Source organism: Sminthopsis crassicaudata, chromosome 3 (genome assembly GCF_048593235.1).
Source record: "Sminthopsis crassicaudata isolate SCR6 chromosome 3, ASM4859323v1, whole genome shotgun sequence".
In the NCBI taxonomy this organism is placed as follows: Eukaryota; Metazoa; Chordata; class Mammalia; order Dasyuromorphia; family Dasyuridae; genus Sminthopsis; species Sminthopsis crassicaudata.
This window is the reverse complement of record NC_133619.1, coordinates 407,035,220-407,058,675: the sequence shown is the minus strand read 5'-3', so window position 1 is coordinate 407,058,675 and position 23,456 is coordinate 407,035,220. Positions and strand designations below refer to the sequence as shown.

The following is a 23,456-nucleotide window of genomic DNA, read 5'->3' as shown; positions in this document are numbered from 1 at the left end:
CTTTATCCAATTCCCTGTTGTTATTATTATTTTTTTTTTAATTAAAGTTTGGAGCCACTTTTATAGTAGTATACTAGAATTAGAAAAAAAACTCTTGTATGATGCCTTATAGATTTCTAATATATATAGATTTGCATGGGAAAACTTATTTCAATACTGTAAACTTTTGTTGAAATAACTGCCCAGAACAGGAACTGAAATATAATTAAGAACTTTTGAAGTTCATATACCTTATTAACACAAAAAACCTATTAAATTCTGTTACATTGACTACTCATGTGGATATCAATTATTTACTGAAACATTCTGCAAACAAATTTGAGTGACTTAAAGAGTTTTTTTGTAGTTAAACTTCAAAGCTTTTTTTTTTCTACACTCACATTTCCTATCATAGAAAGCCTTCTTCATAAGTGCTTCTGTGCCAAAACACTAAATCTGCATTACCTAAGTGCATCTTTTTGGGGCTATTTTTATCTGGAAACATATAGACTAATTTTTGTCTCTGTACCTCCAGCACTCAGTACAGTGCAGGGAATATAGAAAGTGCTTAATAAATGCTTATTGACGGATATACAGAAGAACATACAATTTCCATTTCTAATGTACAATAGACTTCTGTTAGAGGACTATAAGCTATGTGGAAATCAAACATAAGAATTTAGTTGGACAAGAGGGAAAGTGACAAATCTAGGTAGTCAAGAGATCTTCAGATTATGGGGTAATCAAATAAAACAAGGATTTAGAAGGCAGGTAAACAGGGCCAAAGATCAGGGAGGTCAAGCAACAGGGAACACTAAAATAAGCTGGGATATTTATGAAGAAAATATCAGAAGACCCAGGAAAAGATGTGAACAGATCAGGGGGCCCAGAAGAAAAGATCTGGGCAAGAAGCAAGTATCTAGGACAGAATTCTGAATAATAATCATAGAACATCATTATGAAAAATGAAATAAAGATGTGATTCAAGAGTATGTTACACAACTCCTGTTTAAAACTTGTTTCAATAATTTAAGTCTTAATAAAAAGAATGACTTCAAAGAAACTGGGAAAACTTGTATGGAATTATGTATAGTGAAGTGAATAGAACTGGAACAATTTATACAGTAACAACAGTAAGTCTTGTTTTGAAAGACAAGAATTTGTTGGCCACCTGGACTGTTCCCTATTAGGATATGTCAGTACAGAAAAAAGCAATGGGAAAAAAAACAAAGAAATTTTACCCAGTCATCTTAGTATCCAATTCCCTCCATTTCTCCTTTTTGTACCACATGGCCTTGATGGGATTTGTGGTATAAATAAGTTACACTGTGGGTTAAATGAGTTTTGGTGGATATGTATGGGATCTTATTCATTATAAATGGTTCTATGGGAAAATACACTTCAAGTTTTAAATAAACCAATTAATACTTGCATTTTTAGAAAATAATACCCATCTGCTCAACTATAAGAGATTTAGCTCTTCTTAGTAATACATTGATGTGAGGCAATTCCAATAGACTGGGGATAGGAAATGCCCTCTCTGTCAACTATAAAGATTGAACGTGGACTAAAGCATGCTATTTTCACTATTTTTTGTTTGCTTTTTCTTGTGGTTTTATCTTGTTCTGATTTTTCTTTTATAACATGACTATAATAGAAATATGTTTAAAAAGATTGTACTAGTATTGGATGGCTTGCTATCTTGGGGAGTGAGAAGGTAGAGGAAGAGGGAGAAAAGAAAATTTGGCACTCAAAATCTTACAAAAATGAATGTTGAAAGTTATCTTTACATGTAATTGGAAAAATAAAATACTATTGAATAAAAATAATAAAAACAATATCATCTATAAACTTGTGACTACCTGTAATATTCAAAATGAGTAATGATGGAAAGATAACCAGGAAGTACTTCTGTACCATCAAGTAGGAGAAAAAAGGATGAGAAAACATGTATACTTTGGAGAAAGTCCATGTCAAATAAGAGAAATTCTTTTTTGATTTTCTAATACCAACTTGAATATGCTTGATAGTATCTACTGTTCTCTTTTTCATGCATTTAAGAATGAGGTAAAAGGGGTAACACCAGAACAGTATGATGCTGAATAACACTCAAGTTTAAAACCCACCACTGGGTTGTCCTTCTGAGTTGGGTGCAAGAAAATGAAGAGGAATGTTGAGAGAAATGACACCTAAATAAATATATGAAGAAAAAGAACCACTCTAGCTACTAACATATAATAGTTATCCAAAATAGCATCTGAGATTAAAACAATGGCTTCTAAAATCTCATGAAATACCATGTAAATTTCTATTCTTGGGCAAGATTGACGGTTATCTGGGAAAATAGGTCCTAGAAACAAGTGAGGATGATATTTAGGAGATGAAACCTACATTTGAAAGGAAAGGGAACCATTTGTATTTTAAAAATAGTAGATGGTCATTAAATTTAAAATCTTCCATAAAAGGACAATTGAGATACCAATATCCTAACTTAAGATAAATCTGAATCTCATCAAGAAGATATTTTTAAGGTTGGAGTGAAGACAGGAGAGAAGAGACTCAAATCTACATCAGTTTCCTAAATCTATAGCAATGAAAGAACGTATAATGCTACAAACATTGACTGGGAGGCACAAAGGGGAAAAAAAAATCAAACAAAAATGATTGTAAAGGCATTCAACATAGGTTGGCTTAAGGTCCTAGAGGCTAAAGATTAGTCTAGTCTCAAAAATGGGTATTTTAAAAAATCCACTCAGGAAATCTTAGAAGTGAAAGCATCTAGGAGGTAGAGTAGTCATACTATCTGAGCCAAAGAGAAATGATACATCAACTCAATTAAATAAAAAAGTTATTAAACCATGAATAAAAGCACTATATTAGGCACCAGGGATAAACTAAAAATTAATTCTCGTTCTCTAAGAAGTTACTTTATGTTGGGCATATATGTATATGTATAAATGACACATACAAATAAATGGCATATCATGATAGGAACAAAGATACTTAGACAAAATACTCTAGAAAAATTTGAAGAGAGAACACTCTTCTGTGGAGAAAAAGGGATCTGAGAAATCTTCAAGAGCTTAAAAAAGGACAAGGTAGATTCTGAAAGATGGAGATGAAGAGTGAAAGCATTCCAGATGTGGGGGATGATCTAATCAATTATGAAGGAGATATGAGTCAAAGATGGGTAACAGCTGGTTATTCTGGTCAGAAAATGGTGTGTGGAGAAGTAAGGAAGAAGGGGAAAAAGAAGTAGAAAATAAAACTGTCAAGTAGGCTACTGTCAGGCTGTGAAGGATCTTAAGTGCTAAACTAAGGAGTTTGCACCTAAATAGAAGCAAGACATGGAGAAGCATGAAGTAAAAAAGGAATTCAAATAACTAATTATTCATTTTGTTTTCTTTTTTTCTTTCTTTTTTTTTTTTTTGAGGCTGAGAGAAATCCAGTAGGCAGAAGGTCTAAATATTATATGGCAAAACCTCCAAAATCTGTAATAAATGGCAGAAGACATATGGTATGTGTGAGAGGGAAGTGAGGTATGTGTGTGTGGGAAGTTAGGGCTTAAGCCATTGGCTTTCTAATCCCTCAGATCTTTACAGCTTCCCAAAGATGAGGGTAAAATTACCAAAGTGATGACTAGTGACTTTAATTATCTTTAGAAAACTACTAAATTCTTAACAGCTGTATCCTTATGGGCCCATGGGAAGATATACAAAATTGAGGTCAGTACTATACTGTACATAATACATGATAAAATAATACATGATCAATGAATTTTACTATATCAGAAGTACACTATTAAGCAAAAGACTAATAAAACTAGGTCCTAGAAAATATAAGAAAATCAGTATGTTTTTCGAAGACTAGAAGATAGTTAGGGGTCAATATAGTATAACAAGAATCCATCTAACTCCAAAGGGCTATTCAATTTATTACACAAGTAAAATGTTCGGAAAATTCAGATTTAACATTAATTTTGCTATCAGTGTTTCAAGCATGGAGGTTAAAAAAATGATGTCACTAACACTGATATCCTAAAATATAGTTATTTGACTGGTATAAAATAGTAGTAGTAGAGTAGACAATACACATTCCAAGAAAATGTCTACTAGCATAGTGCTTTGCACAAAACAGGTGCTTAACAAATGTTTGTTGAATAGAACACAATCTATGTCTGCTTCTGTTAAGTTTTGTTGTGTAAGAAATTTGCATAAAAATATAACTGATAAATGAAAAACAATCAGAATGCTTAAGTGGAGAAAAGAAACAAAATTAAAATATTATCAAATGCACTTGGATGCAATCTGGAATTGCTATTGCTTGCTGGTTGAGAAAAGAAAGTAGTATAAAAGGATGATGACATTTAAAATGAGGCTAAACTGAACAGATATTATATAGCCTGTAAGGCAAAAACATAGTGTATAGTGAAAAATAGTTTCAATAAATGACTGATACTATAGCTTTTAGAGAGAAGTATGAAAGGGATGCAGACTATCTTTTTAGGCATTTATACATATGGATGGCAAAATTATTAAACGAATAGCATCCAAATAGAAAAAAGTGAAAGAGTGTGTGTGTGTGTGTGTGTGTGTGTGTGTGTGTGTGTGTGTGTGTGTGTGCGCGTGCGTGCGCGTGTGTGTGTGTATCTGTTGGACAGAACTAGTCAAAAGTAAAAATATCATTAAAAAAAACCCAAAACCTTTTCTTCAGGAAGATATCAGAATCCCAATGCAAAGAGATCTGGGAACATTTAAAAGAAGTCACTAAATTTGGTTTTTGCTTTTTTCAGATAAGAGAAGCAAAATGGGAAATCACATTTCAAGATTACATAAATAACCATCTTTGGCAAACACTGGAGATGCTTTTAAAAATAGGAAAAGGTAATGCTGAAGGCAAGTAAGGGTAGCAGTTTCAGCTCATTTTCCTGTTAACCTAAAACATTGTTCCTTTCACTTTTGTGGATCCAAGAGATTTGTGAAGAAAGAAGTGAGTTCATAAATGAGGGAAGAAAATGTATAAATATCTACTTCTCCATAAAGGTAATTTTTTCTCTAGGTAGGGAGTACTTCATAAATATGAGCCTTAAATATGAATATAGAAACATATATTCATAAGAAAGTGAGAGAATAAAGCATGATACTCATTTTTTAGTGTGGGCCCTGAAATTGGTTTCATTACTATAGAGTTAGTTTATTCTATAAACAAGAGATGTACAGTCCTACAGGGGAAAATAGTTTCATTTTGACCAATATCTTCACTTACAGTCTGTATATATTCCACTACTAATTCATGATATAAATTATAATTATACTATGTACTAAATTATATTTCTCTTTTCAAGTCATCCACTCAGTCTACCAGGGTCATTAATTTAAAAAGGGCAAGGTCCTGAGGGTATTCCAGAATATAAAATAAGCCTATCAAATAATTAAACATCATAGCAACATTAACTATTAAAAACTGTAACTTAAAACTTCAGGATTTTAAAGTCAGGTTCTATCTAAAGGTTCTGCCAAAAAAGGGAATATTCTCATCATCCATGTAGTAAAATTATTACCATTGTGATATATGCATAATTTTAGAAAATATTTATGAAGTAATTTTGGAAATTTGTCCATAGGCATTCAATAAATATTTACTGAATTACAGACTGAGTCATGATCATCCAAATACAAAACAATGTAAATTCAGAAACTGGCAGATATCTTAACATATTTGTTCTTTTTTTCAGAATGAATACTTTTTTCTAATTTTCAAAAACTTCTACAGAAGATATACTAAATAAATGAAAAATAAAATGAGTTTCTTACAGTATCTGTAATGAGGAATTCTCCAAATTTGTCTCCTCCACAGATTCACACTCACCCTCCCTCCAATCCATCTGTCTTCTGAGGTAATATGGTTCTGGACTGGCAAGCTAAGGGATGGAGAAGGTAGGCTGACATGCTCCAATATTTGCAGGTGCTGTACACAAATGTTGAAGTCTTGGTCGGCTTCTCAAATTAAAGATAGTTTCTAAATTCTATGAATGTATCCATGGAGGACACTCACATATGTATTAACTATTACAAAATCTTTGATTCACATCAATAATGAATTTTTGTCATATATGTATTAACTATTACAAGATCTCTGATTCACATCATCAATGGATTTTTGCCCAAGTGATATATGGCACTATCCTACCTAATGTTTTCCATATTAAAGCTCTCTTAATTTCTGTTTTCAAGACCAGAGGTATTAGAGAGAAATTTCCACAGCATAAATGGCAGTAAAAATGAAACCCAAAAAACCCTTAAGTGTCTTGCAGACAAATATATAAAGTGAAAAAAAAAAGACACCTTCTTACCTGATATTGATACATCAAATGTGGAAAGCAAAGCAAAAAGAACGTGACTTCTGAAATTTCAGAATAAAGGGAAAGTGAAATAACATTATTTCACTTGTGTTTTTCTGGGAATAAACATTCACAGATCATACTGTGTCTCGTGAAAGAACTTTAACTGGCAAATATATTCAGTAAAGGCAGCATGGTATAGCAGAAAAAGAGTTGGGCTTGGAGAGCCATGGGTTCAAATCCTGCTTCTGGCATTTTTTAAGTTTGTGACTACAAGTAAGTCAGTCAGTCACTAAACCTTGTTGAAGTTTAACTCATCTGTAAAATATTTCATAGGGTGGTTGTGAAGATAAAATTAAAATACACATAATAAATTGTACAAGCATATCTGGGGGTAGAACATGAAGAGGAACAATTTTTTGGTGATTTAGGTGATTAGTACCAATGCTTTTCTTTTTTCCTCCTGAGATAAAGAGAGTTAAGGAGAATTTTATATGGTTATCTCAATCATAATGTCAAGGTCTGAATGTCTGAGTTTATTGACTTATGATTTATAAATATTTTCTTAAAGCTTACTTCCTCATATAATATGTCAAATTGCCTCGAGAATCAGAATAAAAAATTCTCCTAGGATTCACAAAAAGTGTTCATCTTTTTATAAAATAACTGGTGTGTTGAAGAAATTGTTGAATGTGGAGGTACAGGACTTAGATTCAAATCCTAACTCTGCTAATTTATTACTTGTGTGACCCTGGGCAAGAAATGCCACCTATCTGGCTTTAGTTTCTTCATCTGTAAAATGAGGGAATTGGACTAGATGACTTCTAAGGGCCCTTCTAGCTTTACAAATATGAATCTTTTTATTCTCAAAAGAAATTTCACTTTTACTCTAGAATGTCAAGAATGTCATTAAACTACCATCCTTTGGGTCTGCATTATGGAATGACTTTCTAAATTCACTTTCCTCACTTACCAAAGGGATACCTACACTATTTACCTTAAAGAATAAACGTTCTTCAAACCTTCAAGAGCTCCTTCAATAGGCTATGAATTATTGTTTTCACATAAACAATATTTAACTAAACTTGCACAAGAACATATCTTATTTAATGCCTATTATGGTATTCTCTGTAAAGTGTGCAAAATATAATTCTACTGAATGAATGCTGGAGGAGGGTCTAAGATGATTAAATTTAAACATCTAGCAGATTTATAGTATAGTAAGGTTCTGGTGCTTATTACAAATATTAAGAGTATCCCCCCCCAAAGGAATAAAAAATCTTAATTAAAAAGGTACACTAATTTTTCAAATGTTTGGAAAATACCACAAAAGGAGGCATAAAAGTAAGAATTTTGCTGAAAATCATGATAGAAGTAGAAAAATATAAATGAAGAAAGTCAAAGATTGGGAAGTAGTGGCTAATAAAGAAGCAAATATTAAAATCTGGATAAAGGATAATAAAAAATTTCTAACTACATTGGCAGGAATATTGACCCAAGTCAGGCTAAGGTTAAAATAATACCCTATAATCTAAAAAGCATAAAAATATATTTGAAAATCCAGTGTAAATGAGAAGTTATTATCATCCATTCAAAGTATTAAAGCAAAAATAAGAGGATGAAAATAACATTCAAAAACTAAAAGTCTATGATGAAAAGAAATATCACAAAGTGGTGAAAAGGAAAGATGATTCACTGTTCCCAGCATGGCTATTATGGAATAAACAAAACATTTATCACAGAAAATGTCACAATAGTTGGATTAATACAAAACAAAAACCAACATGCCATAGGCAACTACTTCATTTTTGTGGAGTAAGTGAAAGGGAGAACTTCATAATATCTAATAGCTTATAGTTGGAAAAACAAGTATGGTGAAGTATCAACTAACCCTAAGTTTCACAACGGGCAGCTTCTAGCCGGTTCGTTGAAGCTGGATCTCGGCCACACAAGGATCATTGGACAAGAAATCAGTTGACTGGACTAGAGCTGCCCAATTGTCTTAATAATGAATGCTCCACACTGTCTGTTAAGTAAAGAGAAAGAAAATACAGATCAGAGAAACTGAACAGAAAATGAAAGAACAAGAATAAGATAGAAGAATCAACTACATCAATCAATATTATTGAACATGTGTGTGGCACTGTATTCATTCAACAAACATTTATTAAGCACCCACTATGTGCAAGGCATTGCTTTAGCACTAGAATATAAAGAAAAATGAAGCAATCCTTTCTCCTCAAAGAGCTTACATATGATTGGAGATATATAACATATACACAGATGAGTAAATTCAAAGTCTATACTAAATGATATGAGGTAATATTAGGAGAGAGGAGAAGAAAGAGATGGGGAAAAGTGATAGAGAAAGCAGAGAGACAGGAAGACAGAGAGACAGACAGAGATGGGGGGAGAAGGAGAGAAAGAACTAATATCTGGGGAGATGATAGAAAAGACCTTATATAGGAAATGGCACCTATCTCTACTTTCAAGGAAGGTAAATAATTTAAATTGGTGAAAATGAGGGAGAATCCATTCTAGTTATGCCTGTGCAAAGGCAAGAGATGGAATACCATCTATGTGGAAGTGCTAGAAGTCTGGTTTGGCTTTAAAAAAAGAAGATATATGAAAGAATAGTATAAAATAACTGGAAAGCCAAGTTGGGAGCTAGACTATGGAGGGTTTTAAGTAGCAAGGTGAGGATTTTCTATTTTATCTTCTTGACAGTAGGAACAACTGAAGATTTCTGAGAAGGAGAGAGAAACAGTCACATCTATGACTTAGAAATAGCCATCTGGCAACTGTGTGATGAGTGAAGAGACTCAGCATGAAGTATGGAGACCAATTAGGAGACTTGCAATCATATAGCCAAATGGTAATGAAGACTTGAATTCAGGTAGAGCCTGTGTGAAAGGAGAGAAAGAAACAGATATGAGAGATATTGCAGAGATAGAATTACTAATAAATGGTAATTGTTTATAATAGGGAAAATGGAAGAGTAAAAAAATCTAGTATCATTCTAAAGTTGGGCCAATAAGTAACCAGAAGGGTGTGCATGCTCTCAAGATAAAAAGGAAATTTAGAGATGGATTTTGGTTTAAATGAATTCTATTTTACATATATTGGGTTTGTAATTATCTGTGGGGTATCTAGGTAGAGATGAACAGATGATGTGGGATTAAAGTTCAGGAGACTGACAGGTCTAGTCATATAGATTAGGGGATCATCTGCATAGTGATAAAAATTCAATTTGGGAATTGATGAGATCACCAAAAAAAGAAGAAGAAGAAGAAAGAAGGAAGAAGAAAGAAGAAAGAAAAGAAAGAAGAAAGAAGAAAGAAAGGAAAGAAGAAAGGAAAGAAGAAAGAAGAAGAAGAAAGAAGGAAGAAGGAAGAAGAAGGAAGAAGAAGGAAGAAGAAGGAAGGAGGAAGAAGGAGGAAGAAGGAGGAAGAAGGAGGAAGAAGGAGGAAGAAGGAGGAAGAAGGAGGAAGAAGGAGGAAGGAGGAGGAAGGAGGAGGAAGAAGGAAGAAAGAAGAAGGAAGAAGAAGGAAGAAGGAAGAAGAAGGAAGAAGGAGGAAGAAGGAGGAAGGAGGAGGAAGAAGGAGGAAGAAGGAAGAAGGAAGGAGGAAGAAGAAGGAAGAAGGAGGAAGAAGGAGGAAGAAGGAGGAAGGAAGAAGAAGGAAGAAGGAAGAAGAAGGAAGAAGGAAGGAGGAAGAAGGAGGAAGGAGGAGGAAGGAGGAGGAAGAAGGAGAGTAGGAAGATGAGGAGGAAGAAGAAGGAAGAAGAAGGAAGAAGAAGGAAGAAGAAGAAGAAGAAGAAGGAGGAGAAGAAGAAGGAGAAGAAGAAGAAGGAGAAGAAGAAGAGAAGAGAAGAGAAACCAGCCCAAGGGTATGGGTTTATTTTGAAGAGGCAATGAATCTCTGGATTGAGACTAGAAAGAGATCAGAAGCATGAGAGCTACAAAGCTCATGATTAGCAAAAAATTAAAAGGAATAGTTATAAATGGAGATCAAGAAGGAATATGGCAAGTTAAAGAAAAAGGAAGAAAATTAAACTGTAAGCCCAAAACAAATTATTTTTAAATTAAAGTGGCTGGTGCTGCTTGCTAAATAAAATGAAAAGATGCAGGACAAGAATTAAAAGAAAATCTTTGGGATTCAGTTTAGGCAAAATCCGATCAGAATTTTTCATGTGGCTATTTTGGTTAAATGATTCCAATAGCAATAAGACTGAAAGTAGTAGTCCCTACATAGAATACTACTTTAACAAAGACATGAAACACCCCTCCCTTTCCACGGCAAAGAAAATGTAAAAGGAAATACCTTCTTATCTTAAATCAGAAGATTGCCTAAAGCCTTCTCTCTCCTTTGCTTCTGCATATTGAACAAATGGGACTGGGCTTAATAACAAAAGAATTTTGGAGAATCAGCTCTACTGGGTAAGCAAAATAACTGTTATAGATAAACTCTAGGCAGCAAGAATATAGGATTAAAGCCTAGAAACTTAGATTTTAGAGGAGGAGAAAGAAACAGCCGGAATGGTAGAGAGTGGATGACTAGAATAATAGCTTACAAACTGGGAATTGAAAGGGTCTCCTAAATAGAAAACAAATAAATGTTAAAGAATAGAAAACGAAATGATTGCAATATAAATGAACTTCCAAATTTCCCTATAAAACTTATCAATGAAAGTACTATAAAATTTATTCAGTATGTTAAATTTGGTATCATTTATCTTATGCAAGCAAATCCTCCACTTCCCTAAAGAATACTAATAATGGCAGTTTATTTTAAACTTTTGTCAGACCCCAAATTTCTGGACTAGGAGGACAAAAAGAGAAAGAGGAGAGAAAGACAGAGATAAGAGACAGACACAAACAAACCTCAAAGACCTCTTATATGACAATTCATTCCAGTCCTAAATTAAAATTTGTTTCAGAATAAATTTTGAATTTTTTTAGGGATTAGGAAGAGGCTTTGGCTGACTGTTGTCAATTAACTATTATGTAAGTGTGAATGACAGGCAAATATTTTTAAATTTTATAACACTTTAATTGATAAAACATTTTTATACTATTTAAAACCAAATCTCTGCTCCACTGAAAGTATTAAGGAAATTTCCCTATCAGTCATCAATTCCATAAAACACATACAAATTATCAAAATAAGAAGAATCCAGACATTCAGAGTCTAATATATAATACCAGGCTATAACAAAACATCAGTAAAAATTAAACTGCAGATATGACCAGCTAAGTTTCTGCCATAAATGTAATTATCAATAATGTGACTAGCTTCATCCAATATTCCAAAAGACGTGAAATCTCATCAATATACACATTTCCTCCAATGATGCAATTTGCAACCTAATCATGCCTGTCAACTTGTACAACTATTGTCCATGACATTCAGTAAATTCTCATTGGGCAAAAGTGGGGGCCCAATGTTCTGGGGACCTTCTTCACATTTTGACATTATATGGGTACCAGAGCACGGAAACCACCATCTTCTTATCTTCACTCTCACTGACTGGCACATTTTGTTTTTCAGCCATATATTTCTCTTATGAATAACATTTTTTCCTGCATTTTCACTATCATGACAAAAGTTGGAAACCTTGCCAAAACTGAGACCTTATAAAACTATTTGAAAGATTATGAAAAAAATCTAAAAACTTTAATATAAAACAAAATGACTCAAAGTGCTTGCTCTATACAGTAAAGCTAAAAATTCCAAAGCTAACTGAAATTTTAATATTCAAACATTAAATATTTTAGTCTGGACATTTTGGGAGTGTAGTTTGGAACTATGCCATCAAAGTTATAAATAGTGCATACCCTTTAAACCAGCAATGACACTACTAGGTCTAATATATCCCAAAGAGATCAAAGAAAAAGGAAAATATATTTATAGCAACTCTTTTTGTGGTGGCAAAGAATTGGAAACTGATAAAATGGCTATCAACCAGGGTAATACTGAACAAGTTATAGTACATGAATATGATGGAATATCATTGTAATGATAGCAAGATGAATGGAAAACTTAAAGAGAAAATTTATTTGAAGTGATATAAAATGAAGAGAACAGAACCAAGAGAACAATATCCATGATAATAATATTGTAAAAATAATCCAAATGTGAAAACCTTAGTAAATCTTATCAATTCAATGGTTCACAATGAATCCAAGACATGATGAAAATTACCATTTGCTTCCAGAAAGAGAACTGGAGAATGATTGCAAATTCAATCATATCTCTTTCTTCTGAACATAGTTAATGTGTAAATGTTTTGTATAATGTATATGTGCATAATGAGTATTGCATTTTCTGCCTTCTCAATGGGCAAAGAAGGGGTTAAAGGTAGGGAGAAAATGTGGAACTGAAAATAAAATAATTTCCTTTAAAAGGAGGATTCTTAGCAAACATTTATGACAAAAACTGGCAGGCTGAAAATTATTTTAAGTGGAGTTATAATAGTGTTTATTAATTATTATAGTAAAGTACTTTTTTTTGCTGCCAAAAATAACTGAGGCACTAATAGGGAATTTCAATTTGTGTATCATAATAAGGGAATTTGAACTTCAACAAATAATAAAACATTCAATTTAGTTATACTAACAACTTTAAAAGAAGAAAACTTTAATCCAGACCAGATGGGAACTATGCCTTTATTCAGTTGTAAAAATTGAGTTCAAATTCTGAAAAGGATTTGTTTTTGTTTTTGAAATTACAATTTCCTGACCTTTATGGTCAACCTAATTCTGTTGGGAAATAGCCATTAATTAAAATGAGTTAAATAAAAATATTATTTCTATTAATATTGTGCTTGTTAATTAATACACAAGGGTGAAGAAAGTTTGATAATTTATTATTTTCACTTTCAAGAAAGTAATAAAGAGATCTCCAAGAAAAATAAAGGAACATAAGAAATACAGAATTATGGACTTTATTTTCATAAAGAATCATCAAGAAATTAATCCTGACCAAACCAAAATATACTTACTGGCATCTTAACATTGTTTACTATATTACTTTACAACAAGGAAATGTTATTTTTAAGATTATCTAGTTATTCAAACAAAAACCTATTGTATGTAACAAAAAATATAACTGACATCCTGGGGAAAATTTATTTACTAAGGAATTAATGAAGAAAGGAATAAAAGTTTTTCTCGTGCATTTTACTTCCTCAAAATAATCAAAAGAAAAAAATAATTATACTTGGTATGCCAATTTCTTTCAAAGTTAATGATGTCTCTGACACCCTGAGTTAGGAGAAAATTATGTAAAATCTTAAAATATGACATGTTGAAATGAAAAAATTATAAATTTTTGCATATGAACTGGAAAGAATAAACTTTTTAAATAGTTATTCTATAAAAGTAAGTCAAACAGTGAAACTGACAGATCACTTTGGGTTCCTAAGGAACTGCCAATTCTTGATTATTTGTAATATGAAACCAGATTAGCATGGATAATCTAAATTGAAAAATTCTAAGATTTATTTTAGCCATCATTTTTATCATAACCTCTTATTAGGATTATAGATTTAGAGCTGAAAAATGGTTTAAAAGCCATTTAGTCTATTCTTTTACTGAGCCTACTGTTAATCGGAATAACTATAAAAAAGAAAATGGTTTAATTTTTTAAAAATTCCTATCTTTTCTCTAATGGATTATTCACAAAATAAAAAACCTCTTTAAGTTGTGATAGAAATAGAAAAAAACTTCAATGAACAATTAAGATAATCAATACATTATTAAAGAATTAACAATAAAGTATATGTATCTTTTTATTTAGAGTAGCAACTATTCATTTTTTGGAATTTTTATTCTATCTTTTAAAATATTATGTACATGTCTCCCTCAAATCTCTGTATTCTTAAAAATTATTTTTAAAAGCTCAGCAAATTATCATATATAATATTCTTTACCCATTTTGCCTCTATAAAAAGTGCATAAGGTGAGCTGGTGGAGAAAGAAGTACCTTCTTTTATTTCTTTGTTGGAGCTGAATTTTGTAATAATTCTACAGTATTTAATTTTTATCATTGTGATGTTATTCTTTCCATTTATATTTTTTGTAGCCATTACCTATATTGTTTTTCTTGTTCTGTTTATTTAATTTTCATCAGCTCAAAAGTTTTCCCATATTTCTCTGTATTCATCATATTCATCTTTTCTTATGGTCAGTAATTTTCCATTATATGAATATACCACAACTTGTATAGCCATTTCCTAATTGAGAAGAATATAGGACATCTACTCTGATTCCAATACTTGGCTTCTATAGAAAGTATTTCTATAAATAACTATTTTTCTATAGGAAGCTTTCTTTCTTTCTTTTTTTTTTAAATTACAATGAATCTCATTGGTATATGTTTACTATTTCAAGCTCTAGATCAAAGGATTATGGACGTTTTAGTCACTCTTCATATAATTCCAAACTGCTTTACAAAATAGTAGGATCAAATCACAATATTATAAACAATGTCATTGTGCCATCTTTCTACAAATTCTCCAACATTGACTATTCCTTTTTTAACATCTTTGCCAAACTGTTAGATATGAAAAGAAATCTGAGTTTCCTTAAAGTGCAATTTTCTCTTGTTAATAAATCAATCAAAAAATATTCTTTAAGCAGCTACTATGTGCTAGAAACTGTTTGAAAAGCAAATATAAGGAACAAAATAATTCTTTCCTTAAAGAACTCAAATTATCAGTGTGGAATGTTGGAAAGTCAAATGGTGGTTAATGATGATGGTAGCTAACAATTACATGGTTTAGTTTGCAATCTGCCTTATGAGAACTCTTTGTTCAAATTCTTTGACAACTTCTCTACTGAGGAATAGCTTCTAGTTTTACACATTTTAAGTATATTGGAAATATGACTCTTTTTGGAGATATCTGATACAGATTTTTCCTCCAGTTGATCAATTTCCTGCTTATACTATCTGCATTTGTTTCATTAGTACAAAAGTTTTTCAATGTAAAATAATTGAAATTGTCTGCTTTGACTTTTGTAATCGACTTTATTTCTTTGGTTCAGATTTCATTCCCTAGTCATAGTTCTGATCAACCTATCAATTTTTGAAGGAAATTCAAATGAACTAGGAAAGGGGATTTGGATTTCCAGTAGGTTTAATTCTTCATTACAAAATTTCAAGGTAGAACAGAATTGAATTTGACCATGTTTTCCTTTGCAGAGAAAAAAAAAAGCCCCAAACATTTTACCTAATATGATTCTTTTGTAGAGAAGAAAAGCAAATTGGTATTTTATAACATGGTGGTTTCCAAACAATATGAAGAAAACATCAGTGTTTAACAATGGCCAAGAAAACACATCTTAAAATATCTGTTTTCTTTGATATGTACAGAGCAGAAAAAAAGAATGTTTCAATAAAGCATTATCTGTCACTTGAATGTTAGACATTTACTACCCCCAATTCAGTGATTAAGGCTAGGCTAACAAGGCAAAAAAAGGGCCTCTTTGAAACTTGTTAAAGACCTTCTTAGCTTAAAAAGGCCAAGATCTCCCACCTTATCCAGTGCCATCTCCAATTGTCCTGATCTCTATCTTACCACTGGACCCAAAAGACACTGGAGAAGAAAGTGAGGTTGATAACTTTGTACAGTCCACTTTCACTTACATCCAACTCACTGCATGTCATGGCATCATCTCATTGATGTCATGGTCTTCTTTAAACAAAGAACAAACAACAATAACAGCAAGAAGACTTTTACAAGAGCAAAGCAAAAATCACTATACTATTATGTGATATGTCCAGTGGATGGTATTAATGAAGTATCTGACAATTTAATTAGGTTTTAAAAAACAGAAATTTAAACAGTGGAATTAAATATGATTCGAAATAATGAAATGTGTCATCAGAAAACATTACTGGGATGGAGACAGTGAAGATGTAAATTCCCAACTAAACCATAAACACATTTATTTATTTCAAGGTTATATAAATTTGAAATAAAGGTTATATGGTTACATATCTAAAATACGATGATGAAGAAAAAATGTAGACCTCTAAGCATATGTCAATAGTTTATTGTTCTCAAAAATGTATAGAAGCTAAAGAACATTTTCCCATAAGGTACAGGATGTAATATACTAACAATATATTTTTAATGACAAACAAAATGCACAGGTTGTTAAAAGTCTATATACATTTCATTCAAACACACATAAAGTGCTTTATGACAATGAAGACTTGACATGGTAAATTATCACTATCTTAAAACTATAGGCTATCTAGCTCAATTGAATAAGATCATACACACATACACATCACAGTAAGGGCTTACTAACCAATTATCAATTATCTATAAATAATGGAGAAGACAATTCCCTGCAAGTCAGAGAAAAGTTGTGGTTCCAACCAAGTGGAATGATTGAACCTTTTGAAGCTTTGGCTTCTGAGTGACAGGCCAAAGTTTTCTACCACTCTACCTATTTACTTTTATAGTAAAATGATATATTTTTTGTTACCTATAGGATCAGAATCATGATCCGGTGAGGTTTCTTGTAATCTAGTAACTTCAATAATCTTATGGGGCACAGACGCCCATCTCTATAGCTGCATATCCCTTCTCTCTGCCTTTACATGGGTTGTCCTCCTCCTTCCTCATTTTGGTCTTTTAGAAGCCATAGTTTCTTTCCATTGTTACTCATTTTAATAGATTACTAATTGTACTCTTCTGTTAGCACAATGTGAGTTAGAGGAAAAGAAAATGGTTTATAGCTATAGGAGTTACTAAACTACTAAATATGGCTATGTAGTAGCTATGTACCTCTGCCTACAATATCAAAATTTAGGTTCAATATATCTGTCAGAGAAACCTAGATTATAATATCTGGATGACCTATATAGCTATCTCAAAGGGATGTTGTTGAAAAAAATAAAAGTTGTTTCCAATTATTGCTCTATTTAGTAGTTTTATTACATCACACAAGATAGCAAAAAGTACCAAAGGCTCAAATTTTAATTCCCATTTGTCTTTCTTACTCTGAAATCTTCCCTCGGTTTCTCCTTGTTCACTATCATGTATGTAGAAATAAGGAAAAGTTATAATTGTGTATAGAAAAACAATTATTTGGGACTTGTAACATGAATCAAAATTAATAGCTTAGTGAGGGAAACAAAAGCTCCTTTCACAACCTATGTGACAGTGGCAATCATATCCTCCTTTAATTTCAGTTTTCTCAATTTGTTACAATACTATATTTTATTAATATAGTATATTCCTTCTAGGAGTATAGGCACTTCAAGAAGAAAAATAAAAGACAAAACTAAGACAACTCCTGCAAGGGAGGCTGATTTACCTTAGATGAATAGATTACAATAAATTCAGGACAAGAAAAAAATTCCCACCAATACTTTAGAGACATAATTCAAAAGAATCTGAGTATATAATTGAGCTTTTAAAAGATTAAATGCTTATTCAGTAAAATACATGATTGCAATGTTTAATACATGGCTGACCAACCAATTAATTACCATTTATTAATTACACGCTATATTAACTTTTTTAAATGCTAGGCATACAAAGAAATAAATGACAAAGTCTTACATTCTAAAAAAACACTTACACGTAATACACGTAAATAAATTCAAATGTACACAAAATAATTTTATTGAGAAGGCATTAATAGTTGGGATGATGACAGAAAGATCAAGAAAAAGACTTCAAGTAAAAAATGGCTCTTTGAGGAAGTATGTTTTGAAGAAAACTATGGATTCTAAAAGGCTGAAAATAAGGAAGGAGTACAGTTTAGGCATGGGGGACAGCCTGTGCAAAGACACAGAGAAGCAAGATGTGAGTAAGGAAGACAATCTGGGGAGCAAAGAATGTATGAAAATAAGCTTATAAGGTAGGATGAAGCCAAGTGCAAGGACTTTACATAGGAGTTTGCATTTGATCTGAAGGGAAACTGTGAATAATAGGGAGGAGAGGAATTTATTGAGTAGGAGAATAATGTGACTCTTGCTTTAGGAATATCCTTTTAAGAAGGATGTGAAAGATTGATGAGGGGAGAAAGACTTGATTGGGAAGACCAATTACAAAGTTACTGTTATAGAGACAAAACAAGTCAGACATGTGAGAAATAGTGAAGATCTGAAACAGAGTAGAAAATAGGAGAAGGGGACATGTGCTAGAGAGGTAGAAATGACAAGAACCAGCAACTGAATAATTATGTGGGACAAGGAAGGGAGGCTGGGTAAGGAGTTGAGTAGATAAGGAGTTAAAAGATGATTCTAAGGTTTTCTAAAAGATTGAAATAAGGAAGGAGTACAGTCTGAAAAGATTATAATGCCTTTGACTGAAACAGAGAAGTACAAAAGAAGGGAGTTTGGGGTTGAGTTGTTGGATATACCTTATTTAATTTCAGATGCCTATGGGACATCCATTTGGAAAAGCCCAATATGTAGTTGGTGTTGAACTGGTATAGAATCAGATCAGGAAGAAAATTGGGGTTGAATATACTATCCTGGGACTCATTTGCATAAAGATGATAACTGAATCTATATGAGTTGATGAAGTTATCAAGGGGGAATCAAGATAAGTGTTTTTGGGTAAATCCTCTATGGATGATGATCGAGCAAGTAAAGAATATGAAAAGACACAGAAGAACCAAGATAGCAGTGCCACAAGAAAATAAGTTTATATATGAAGACAGAATGGTCAACACTGTCAAATGATGAAGAGAAATCAAGAAATAAGGACTGAAGCCATTGCATTGGGAAATTAAAAACATCAGTAAACTTTGGGAAAAAAATAATTTTAGTTGAGTGATGAGATTGAAAACCAAATTGCAAGGATTTGAGAAGTAAAAGGAGAGGAAATAGAAGCAATGACAATAGACAGCTTTCCCCAAGTGTTTGGCTACAAAAGGGATATTGATATCATTCAAAACCATTATCGGCAAGAAGAAAATGCTTCCATACAACATCTAACTTTTTGAAAAGAAATTTTGTCTTTTTAGAAAAAGATTTCTTGAATGAACAGAGAAAGAACTGGTGAGTAAACAAAGTCCTACATAAGTCTCCTTCAGCTTACACCTTTCACACAAATACAAAGTGTATCTATACACCTTCAGGAAGCACATTTTCATCTTTTTTTTTTTTTTTAAGGCTCCTGGAGATCATACTTTATAGCATTCTTCTTCCAAAACCTCCACAATATTACTAATTAGAAGCTCAGTAAAACAGGGAAATTATAGAAAGATTAAATGTGTGTGTGTCTGTGTTTGTGTATATTATGGCCATGGTGATCACTATTCCATTATTAATCAAAAAGAGAAAAATGATACATTGTTAAGGAACTTTACATTTGGCCATGTAAACATTTTCCCCCTATGCTGTATCATGATTGGTCAAATAGTTAATGTTATTAAGAAGAATGGGGATAGGAACTAGACCTGTGTTGTTATTGGCACAGAGAACTCCCAGGTGAAGGAACTCTTTCATCCAAGCCAGGTCAGCATCCTCCCTGCAGCTAATACCTTTAGAGTTGCCCAGAAAGCTGGGTGTTAAGTGGTTTGCCCAGGGTCACACAGAATTTATGTGTCAGAAGTTGGACTTGAACCCAGGTTCTTGGCTCTAAGGCTAGCCCCATTTCTAATACTTTATGCTTCTTCTCTAAGAGCAAATGATTATTGAAATATCTGGTCCATGGGCATCAAAATCTTATCTTTTTATACTTTTTAGATTTGTGACTTTGAACACGACTTAGGAATCCCAAGTCAAGGGGTTAGACTGACTCTTCACAAATATTTCTGTTATTTGCAAATATCAGCTTTAGTATATATAGATCAAAGATAATTATCTTCTTATACTTTAAGTTTTTAAAAATGCTTACATTAAAAAAACCCCAGTAAGGACAAATTTTTACATAATAAATTGTAGACCTCTTTTTGAAGTCATCAGACTTTTACATTAACAGTACAGAAATTTGCACAAAAGGAATTTTAAAATATGTTTAAAATGCTGTTCACTTACTTGAATAAGATTACTTTAAAGGGATTTGGTTAAAAAAAGTTTGTTGCAGTACAAAATATTGAAACTAGGCAAAGAATAGCATCAAATTTTACAATTTTTCCATATTTCTGTGAGATATACTATTCAGGTGCAAAAAGGTCGCATCTGCTGCAAAATATAACTGGCATGTTAATAGCACCAACAGGGTTTTACAGTTGTAGTAGAAAAGGTAAGCACACCATTTTTGAGAAATTCTTTAACAGGATATGGAACTTTTTTATGAAAAGGTACTCTGCCTTAGAAAAAAATAAAGAGTACAACAAAGTATGTAAAGAAAATTAAACTAATTTCCTTGTTTCTTGGAAAAAATTATTAAGTTCAAGTGATATTTTTTAAAAATCATTTATGGTCTTGACTCTTTTTACTAATGCACTGTGTGACCCTAGCTAAGTCACTTAATTTCTCTGACCCTCCATTTCCACATCCGTAAAATGAAAGGGTCAGACTAGATGATCTCTTTAAGAACTTTTCTTCATTTAAAAATTCTTTGCTCTTTTTCTTACATTCATCTACTTAAGCTTTATTTTATTAGTAACACTTAAGGAAAATGAAGGAAAAAAGAAAGAGATTGGGAAAACAAAGGAAAAAGCAGGGAGAAAAAGGGAGGAAAAGTTAAGGCTGGGAAAAGGAAAAAGAGAACCACTCTAGGAGCTGGAAGCCAGAAGGACAAAGAGTTTTAAGAAGAGGAGACTGGTTCTGAAGGAGACTTAAAACTACTAAGTATAGTTTCAGAGGAATAGGATATCAATTTAAAGGATAATTAGTAAACCATTGTTTCCAGTTTTTAAACTTCTTGAATCCTTTAATGTAATAATAACAGCAGTCTAATAGTTTAACTGGGGGGGGGGGGGGAAGACGGGTATTTGTGGAATAATTCTTTAAATTATAACTACATGAAACCATGCCTCTAAAGTCACCCACACCATACTTAATGGACCTAGATCCTAATTCTCTATGGTAGTGGTACAGAAGCTTGAATAAGGAACTATGTATTTTTTGAGGTCAAATTCTCTAGGAATGCAACTTTTGCCTATATATTCCCCATTCTACTTAAGTTTTGTCCAGAATTCATCTGTACAAGACATTGGGTCATACCCAGTTAGTTATTTCCGTGATAATTTGGAACATTAACCAATTATAAACTAAATGAAATAATGGATTTTGAGGTTTTCCTTAATTCTTCAGGACATCTGGAAATTCTTTGATACTCAAGTGTGTTAAAATGTTTGAGAAATTTGTGCTATGACCATCTCTACTGGAATATAATTAAAATCATTTAAAAATCTGCAGGAGTATTTGATTTATAAGTAATTTAGAAAGTAAAAATAGTTGTTATGTAAAAATTCTACTCTAATAGATGGCACTGCCTTTAATTCCTTTATCTCAGAAGCATATAGGGGAACAAAATTTTAACAATTAGAAGGGAAAATTGTTTTTATTGTATTTAGTAACAAATATGATAATGAACTGTTTAAAACCTTTGCTATAAGTTAAAATAAGTTAATCTCACTCTATTTTCATGTTTTCCCTCAATGAGGGAACATTTTAAGCAATTTCTGCTTTTATTGAATTTAAAAAGAATGTCACAAACTGTAGAGAAATAAAATTTTTGCCATCATAAATCCTTTTGGTTCCCTGATAACTTCTTCAAACTATTATTATTTATTTTTTCTTTCCTACTATTTAAAATTTTATTTTTTAATATTTTTAAAATTTTGAGTTACAAATTCTTTCCCTACTTCTCTTCTTTCCCCATTCTTGAGATGCTAAGTAATCAAATATAGGTTATGCATTTGCAATATGTATAACATTTTCGTATTAGTCATTTTGTACAAGGTTTGAATAAAAGGAAAAAGAAAAGTGAAAAATAGCACGTTTCAGTCTATATTGAAATAGTATCAGTTGTTTCTCTGAAGACAGAGAGTATGCTTCATCATTATTCCTTTGGGATTATTTTGGATCATTGTATTGCTGAGAATAGCCAAGTTATTTACAATTGATCGTCAAATATTACTGTTGTTATTGCGTACAATGTTGTTCTGGTTCTGCTCACTTCACTTTGCATTAGTTCATCTAAGTTTTTCCAGGTTTTTCTGAAACAATCTTGCTTGTCAGTTCTTCTAGCATAATGATATTCCATTACAATCATATACCAAAGCTGGTCTAGCCATTCATCCATTGATGGGCATCTTTTTGATTTCTAATTTTTAACTACTACAAAAAGAGCTAACAGGTCCTTTCCCCTTTTCTTTGTTTTTTTTTGGGATATAGATCTAGCAGTGGTATTGCTGGATTAAAGGTTATTCATAATTTTTATAGCCATTTGGGCATAGTTCTAAATTGCTTTCCAAAATAGGTGGATCAGTTCACAATTACACCAACAGTGTATTAGTATCCCATTGTTCTCACATCTCTTCCAACACTCAACATTTCCCTTTTTTGTCATATTAGCAAATCTGAAAGGAGTGAGGTGATAACTCAAGTTTATCTTACATTTCTCTAATCACTATTGATTCAGAGCATTTTTATATAACTATAGGTAACTTTAAAGATTTCTTTCCTGTTAATACCCTTTGATTGGTAATACCCCTATCAATTGCAGAATGACATGTATTTTTATAAATTTGACTCATTTCTCTATATATCTGAGAAGTGAAACCTTTATCAGAAATACCTGTTGCAAAAATTTCCATCCAGTTTTTTGGTTTCCTTATAATTTTGATGCAGTGGTATTATTTGTACAAAATCTCTTAAAATTTATGTAATCAAAATTGTTTTACATTTTGTGAAACTCTATTATCTCTATGGTCCTAAATTATTCTCTTACTCACAAAATCATACACCCATTTTGATCTTATCTTGGGATATGGTGAGATGTTAATCTATTCCTAATTTCTGCCATACTGTTTTCCAGTTTTCTCATTAATTTTTGTCAAAAAAGTAGTTTTTGTTCCAAAAGCTTGAAAATTTGGGTTTATCATATACTAGATTACTATGGTAATTTGCTATAATGGAATTTGTATATAATTTATTCCACTGATCTACCACTTTATTTCTCAGCCAGCACTAGACTGTTTTGATAATTACTG

The 23,456-nt window shown here is 32.0% G+C and overlaps 1 protein-coding gene across 1 annotated transcript in view; it reads right to left on the bottom strand.

The window, feature by feature from the left end:
- Positions 1 to 23,456, bottom strand: part of BOLL (boule homolog, RNA binding protein) — a 185,053-nt gene that overhangs the window by 5,496 nt on the left and 156,101 nt on the right. The window contains 1 exon segment of the mRNA XM_074302775.1: positions 5,793 to 5,899. Coding sequence (XP_074158876.1) covers positions 5,793 to 5,899 — 107 coding nt within the window.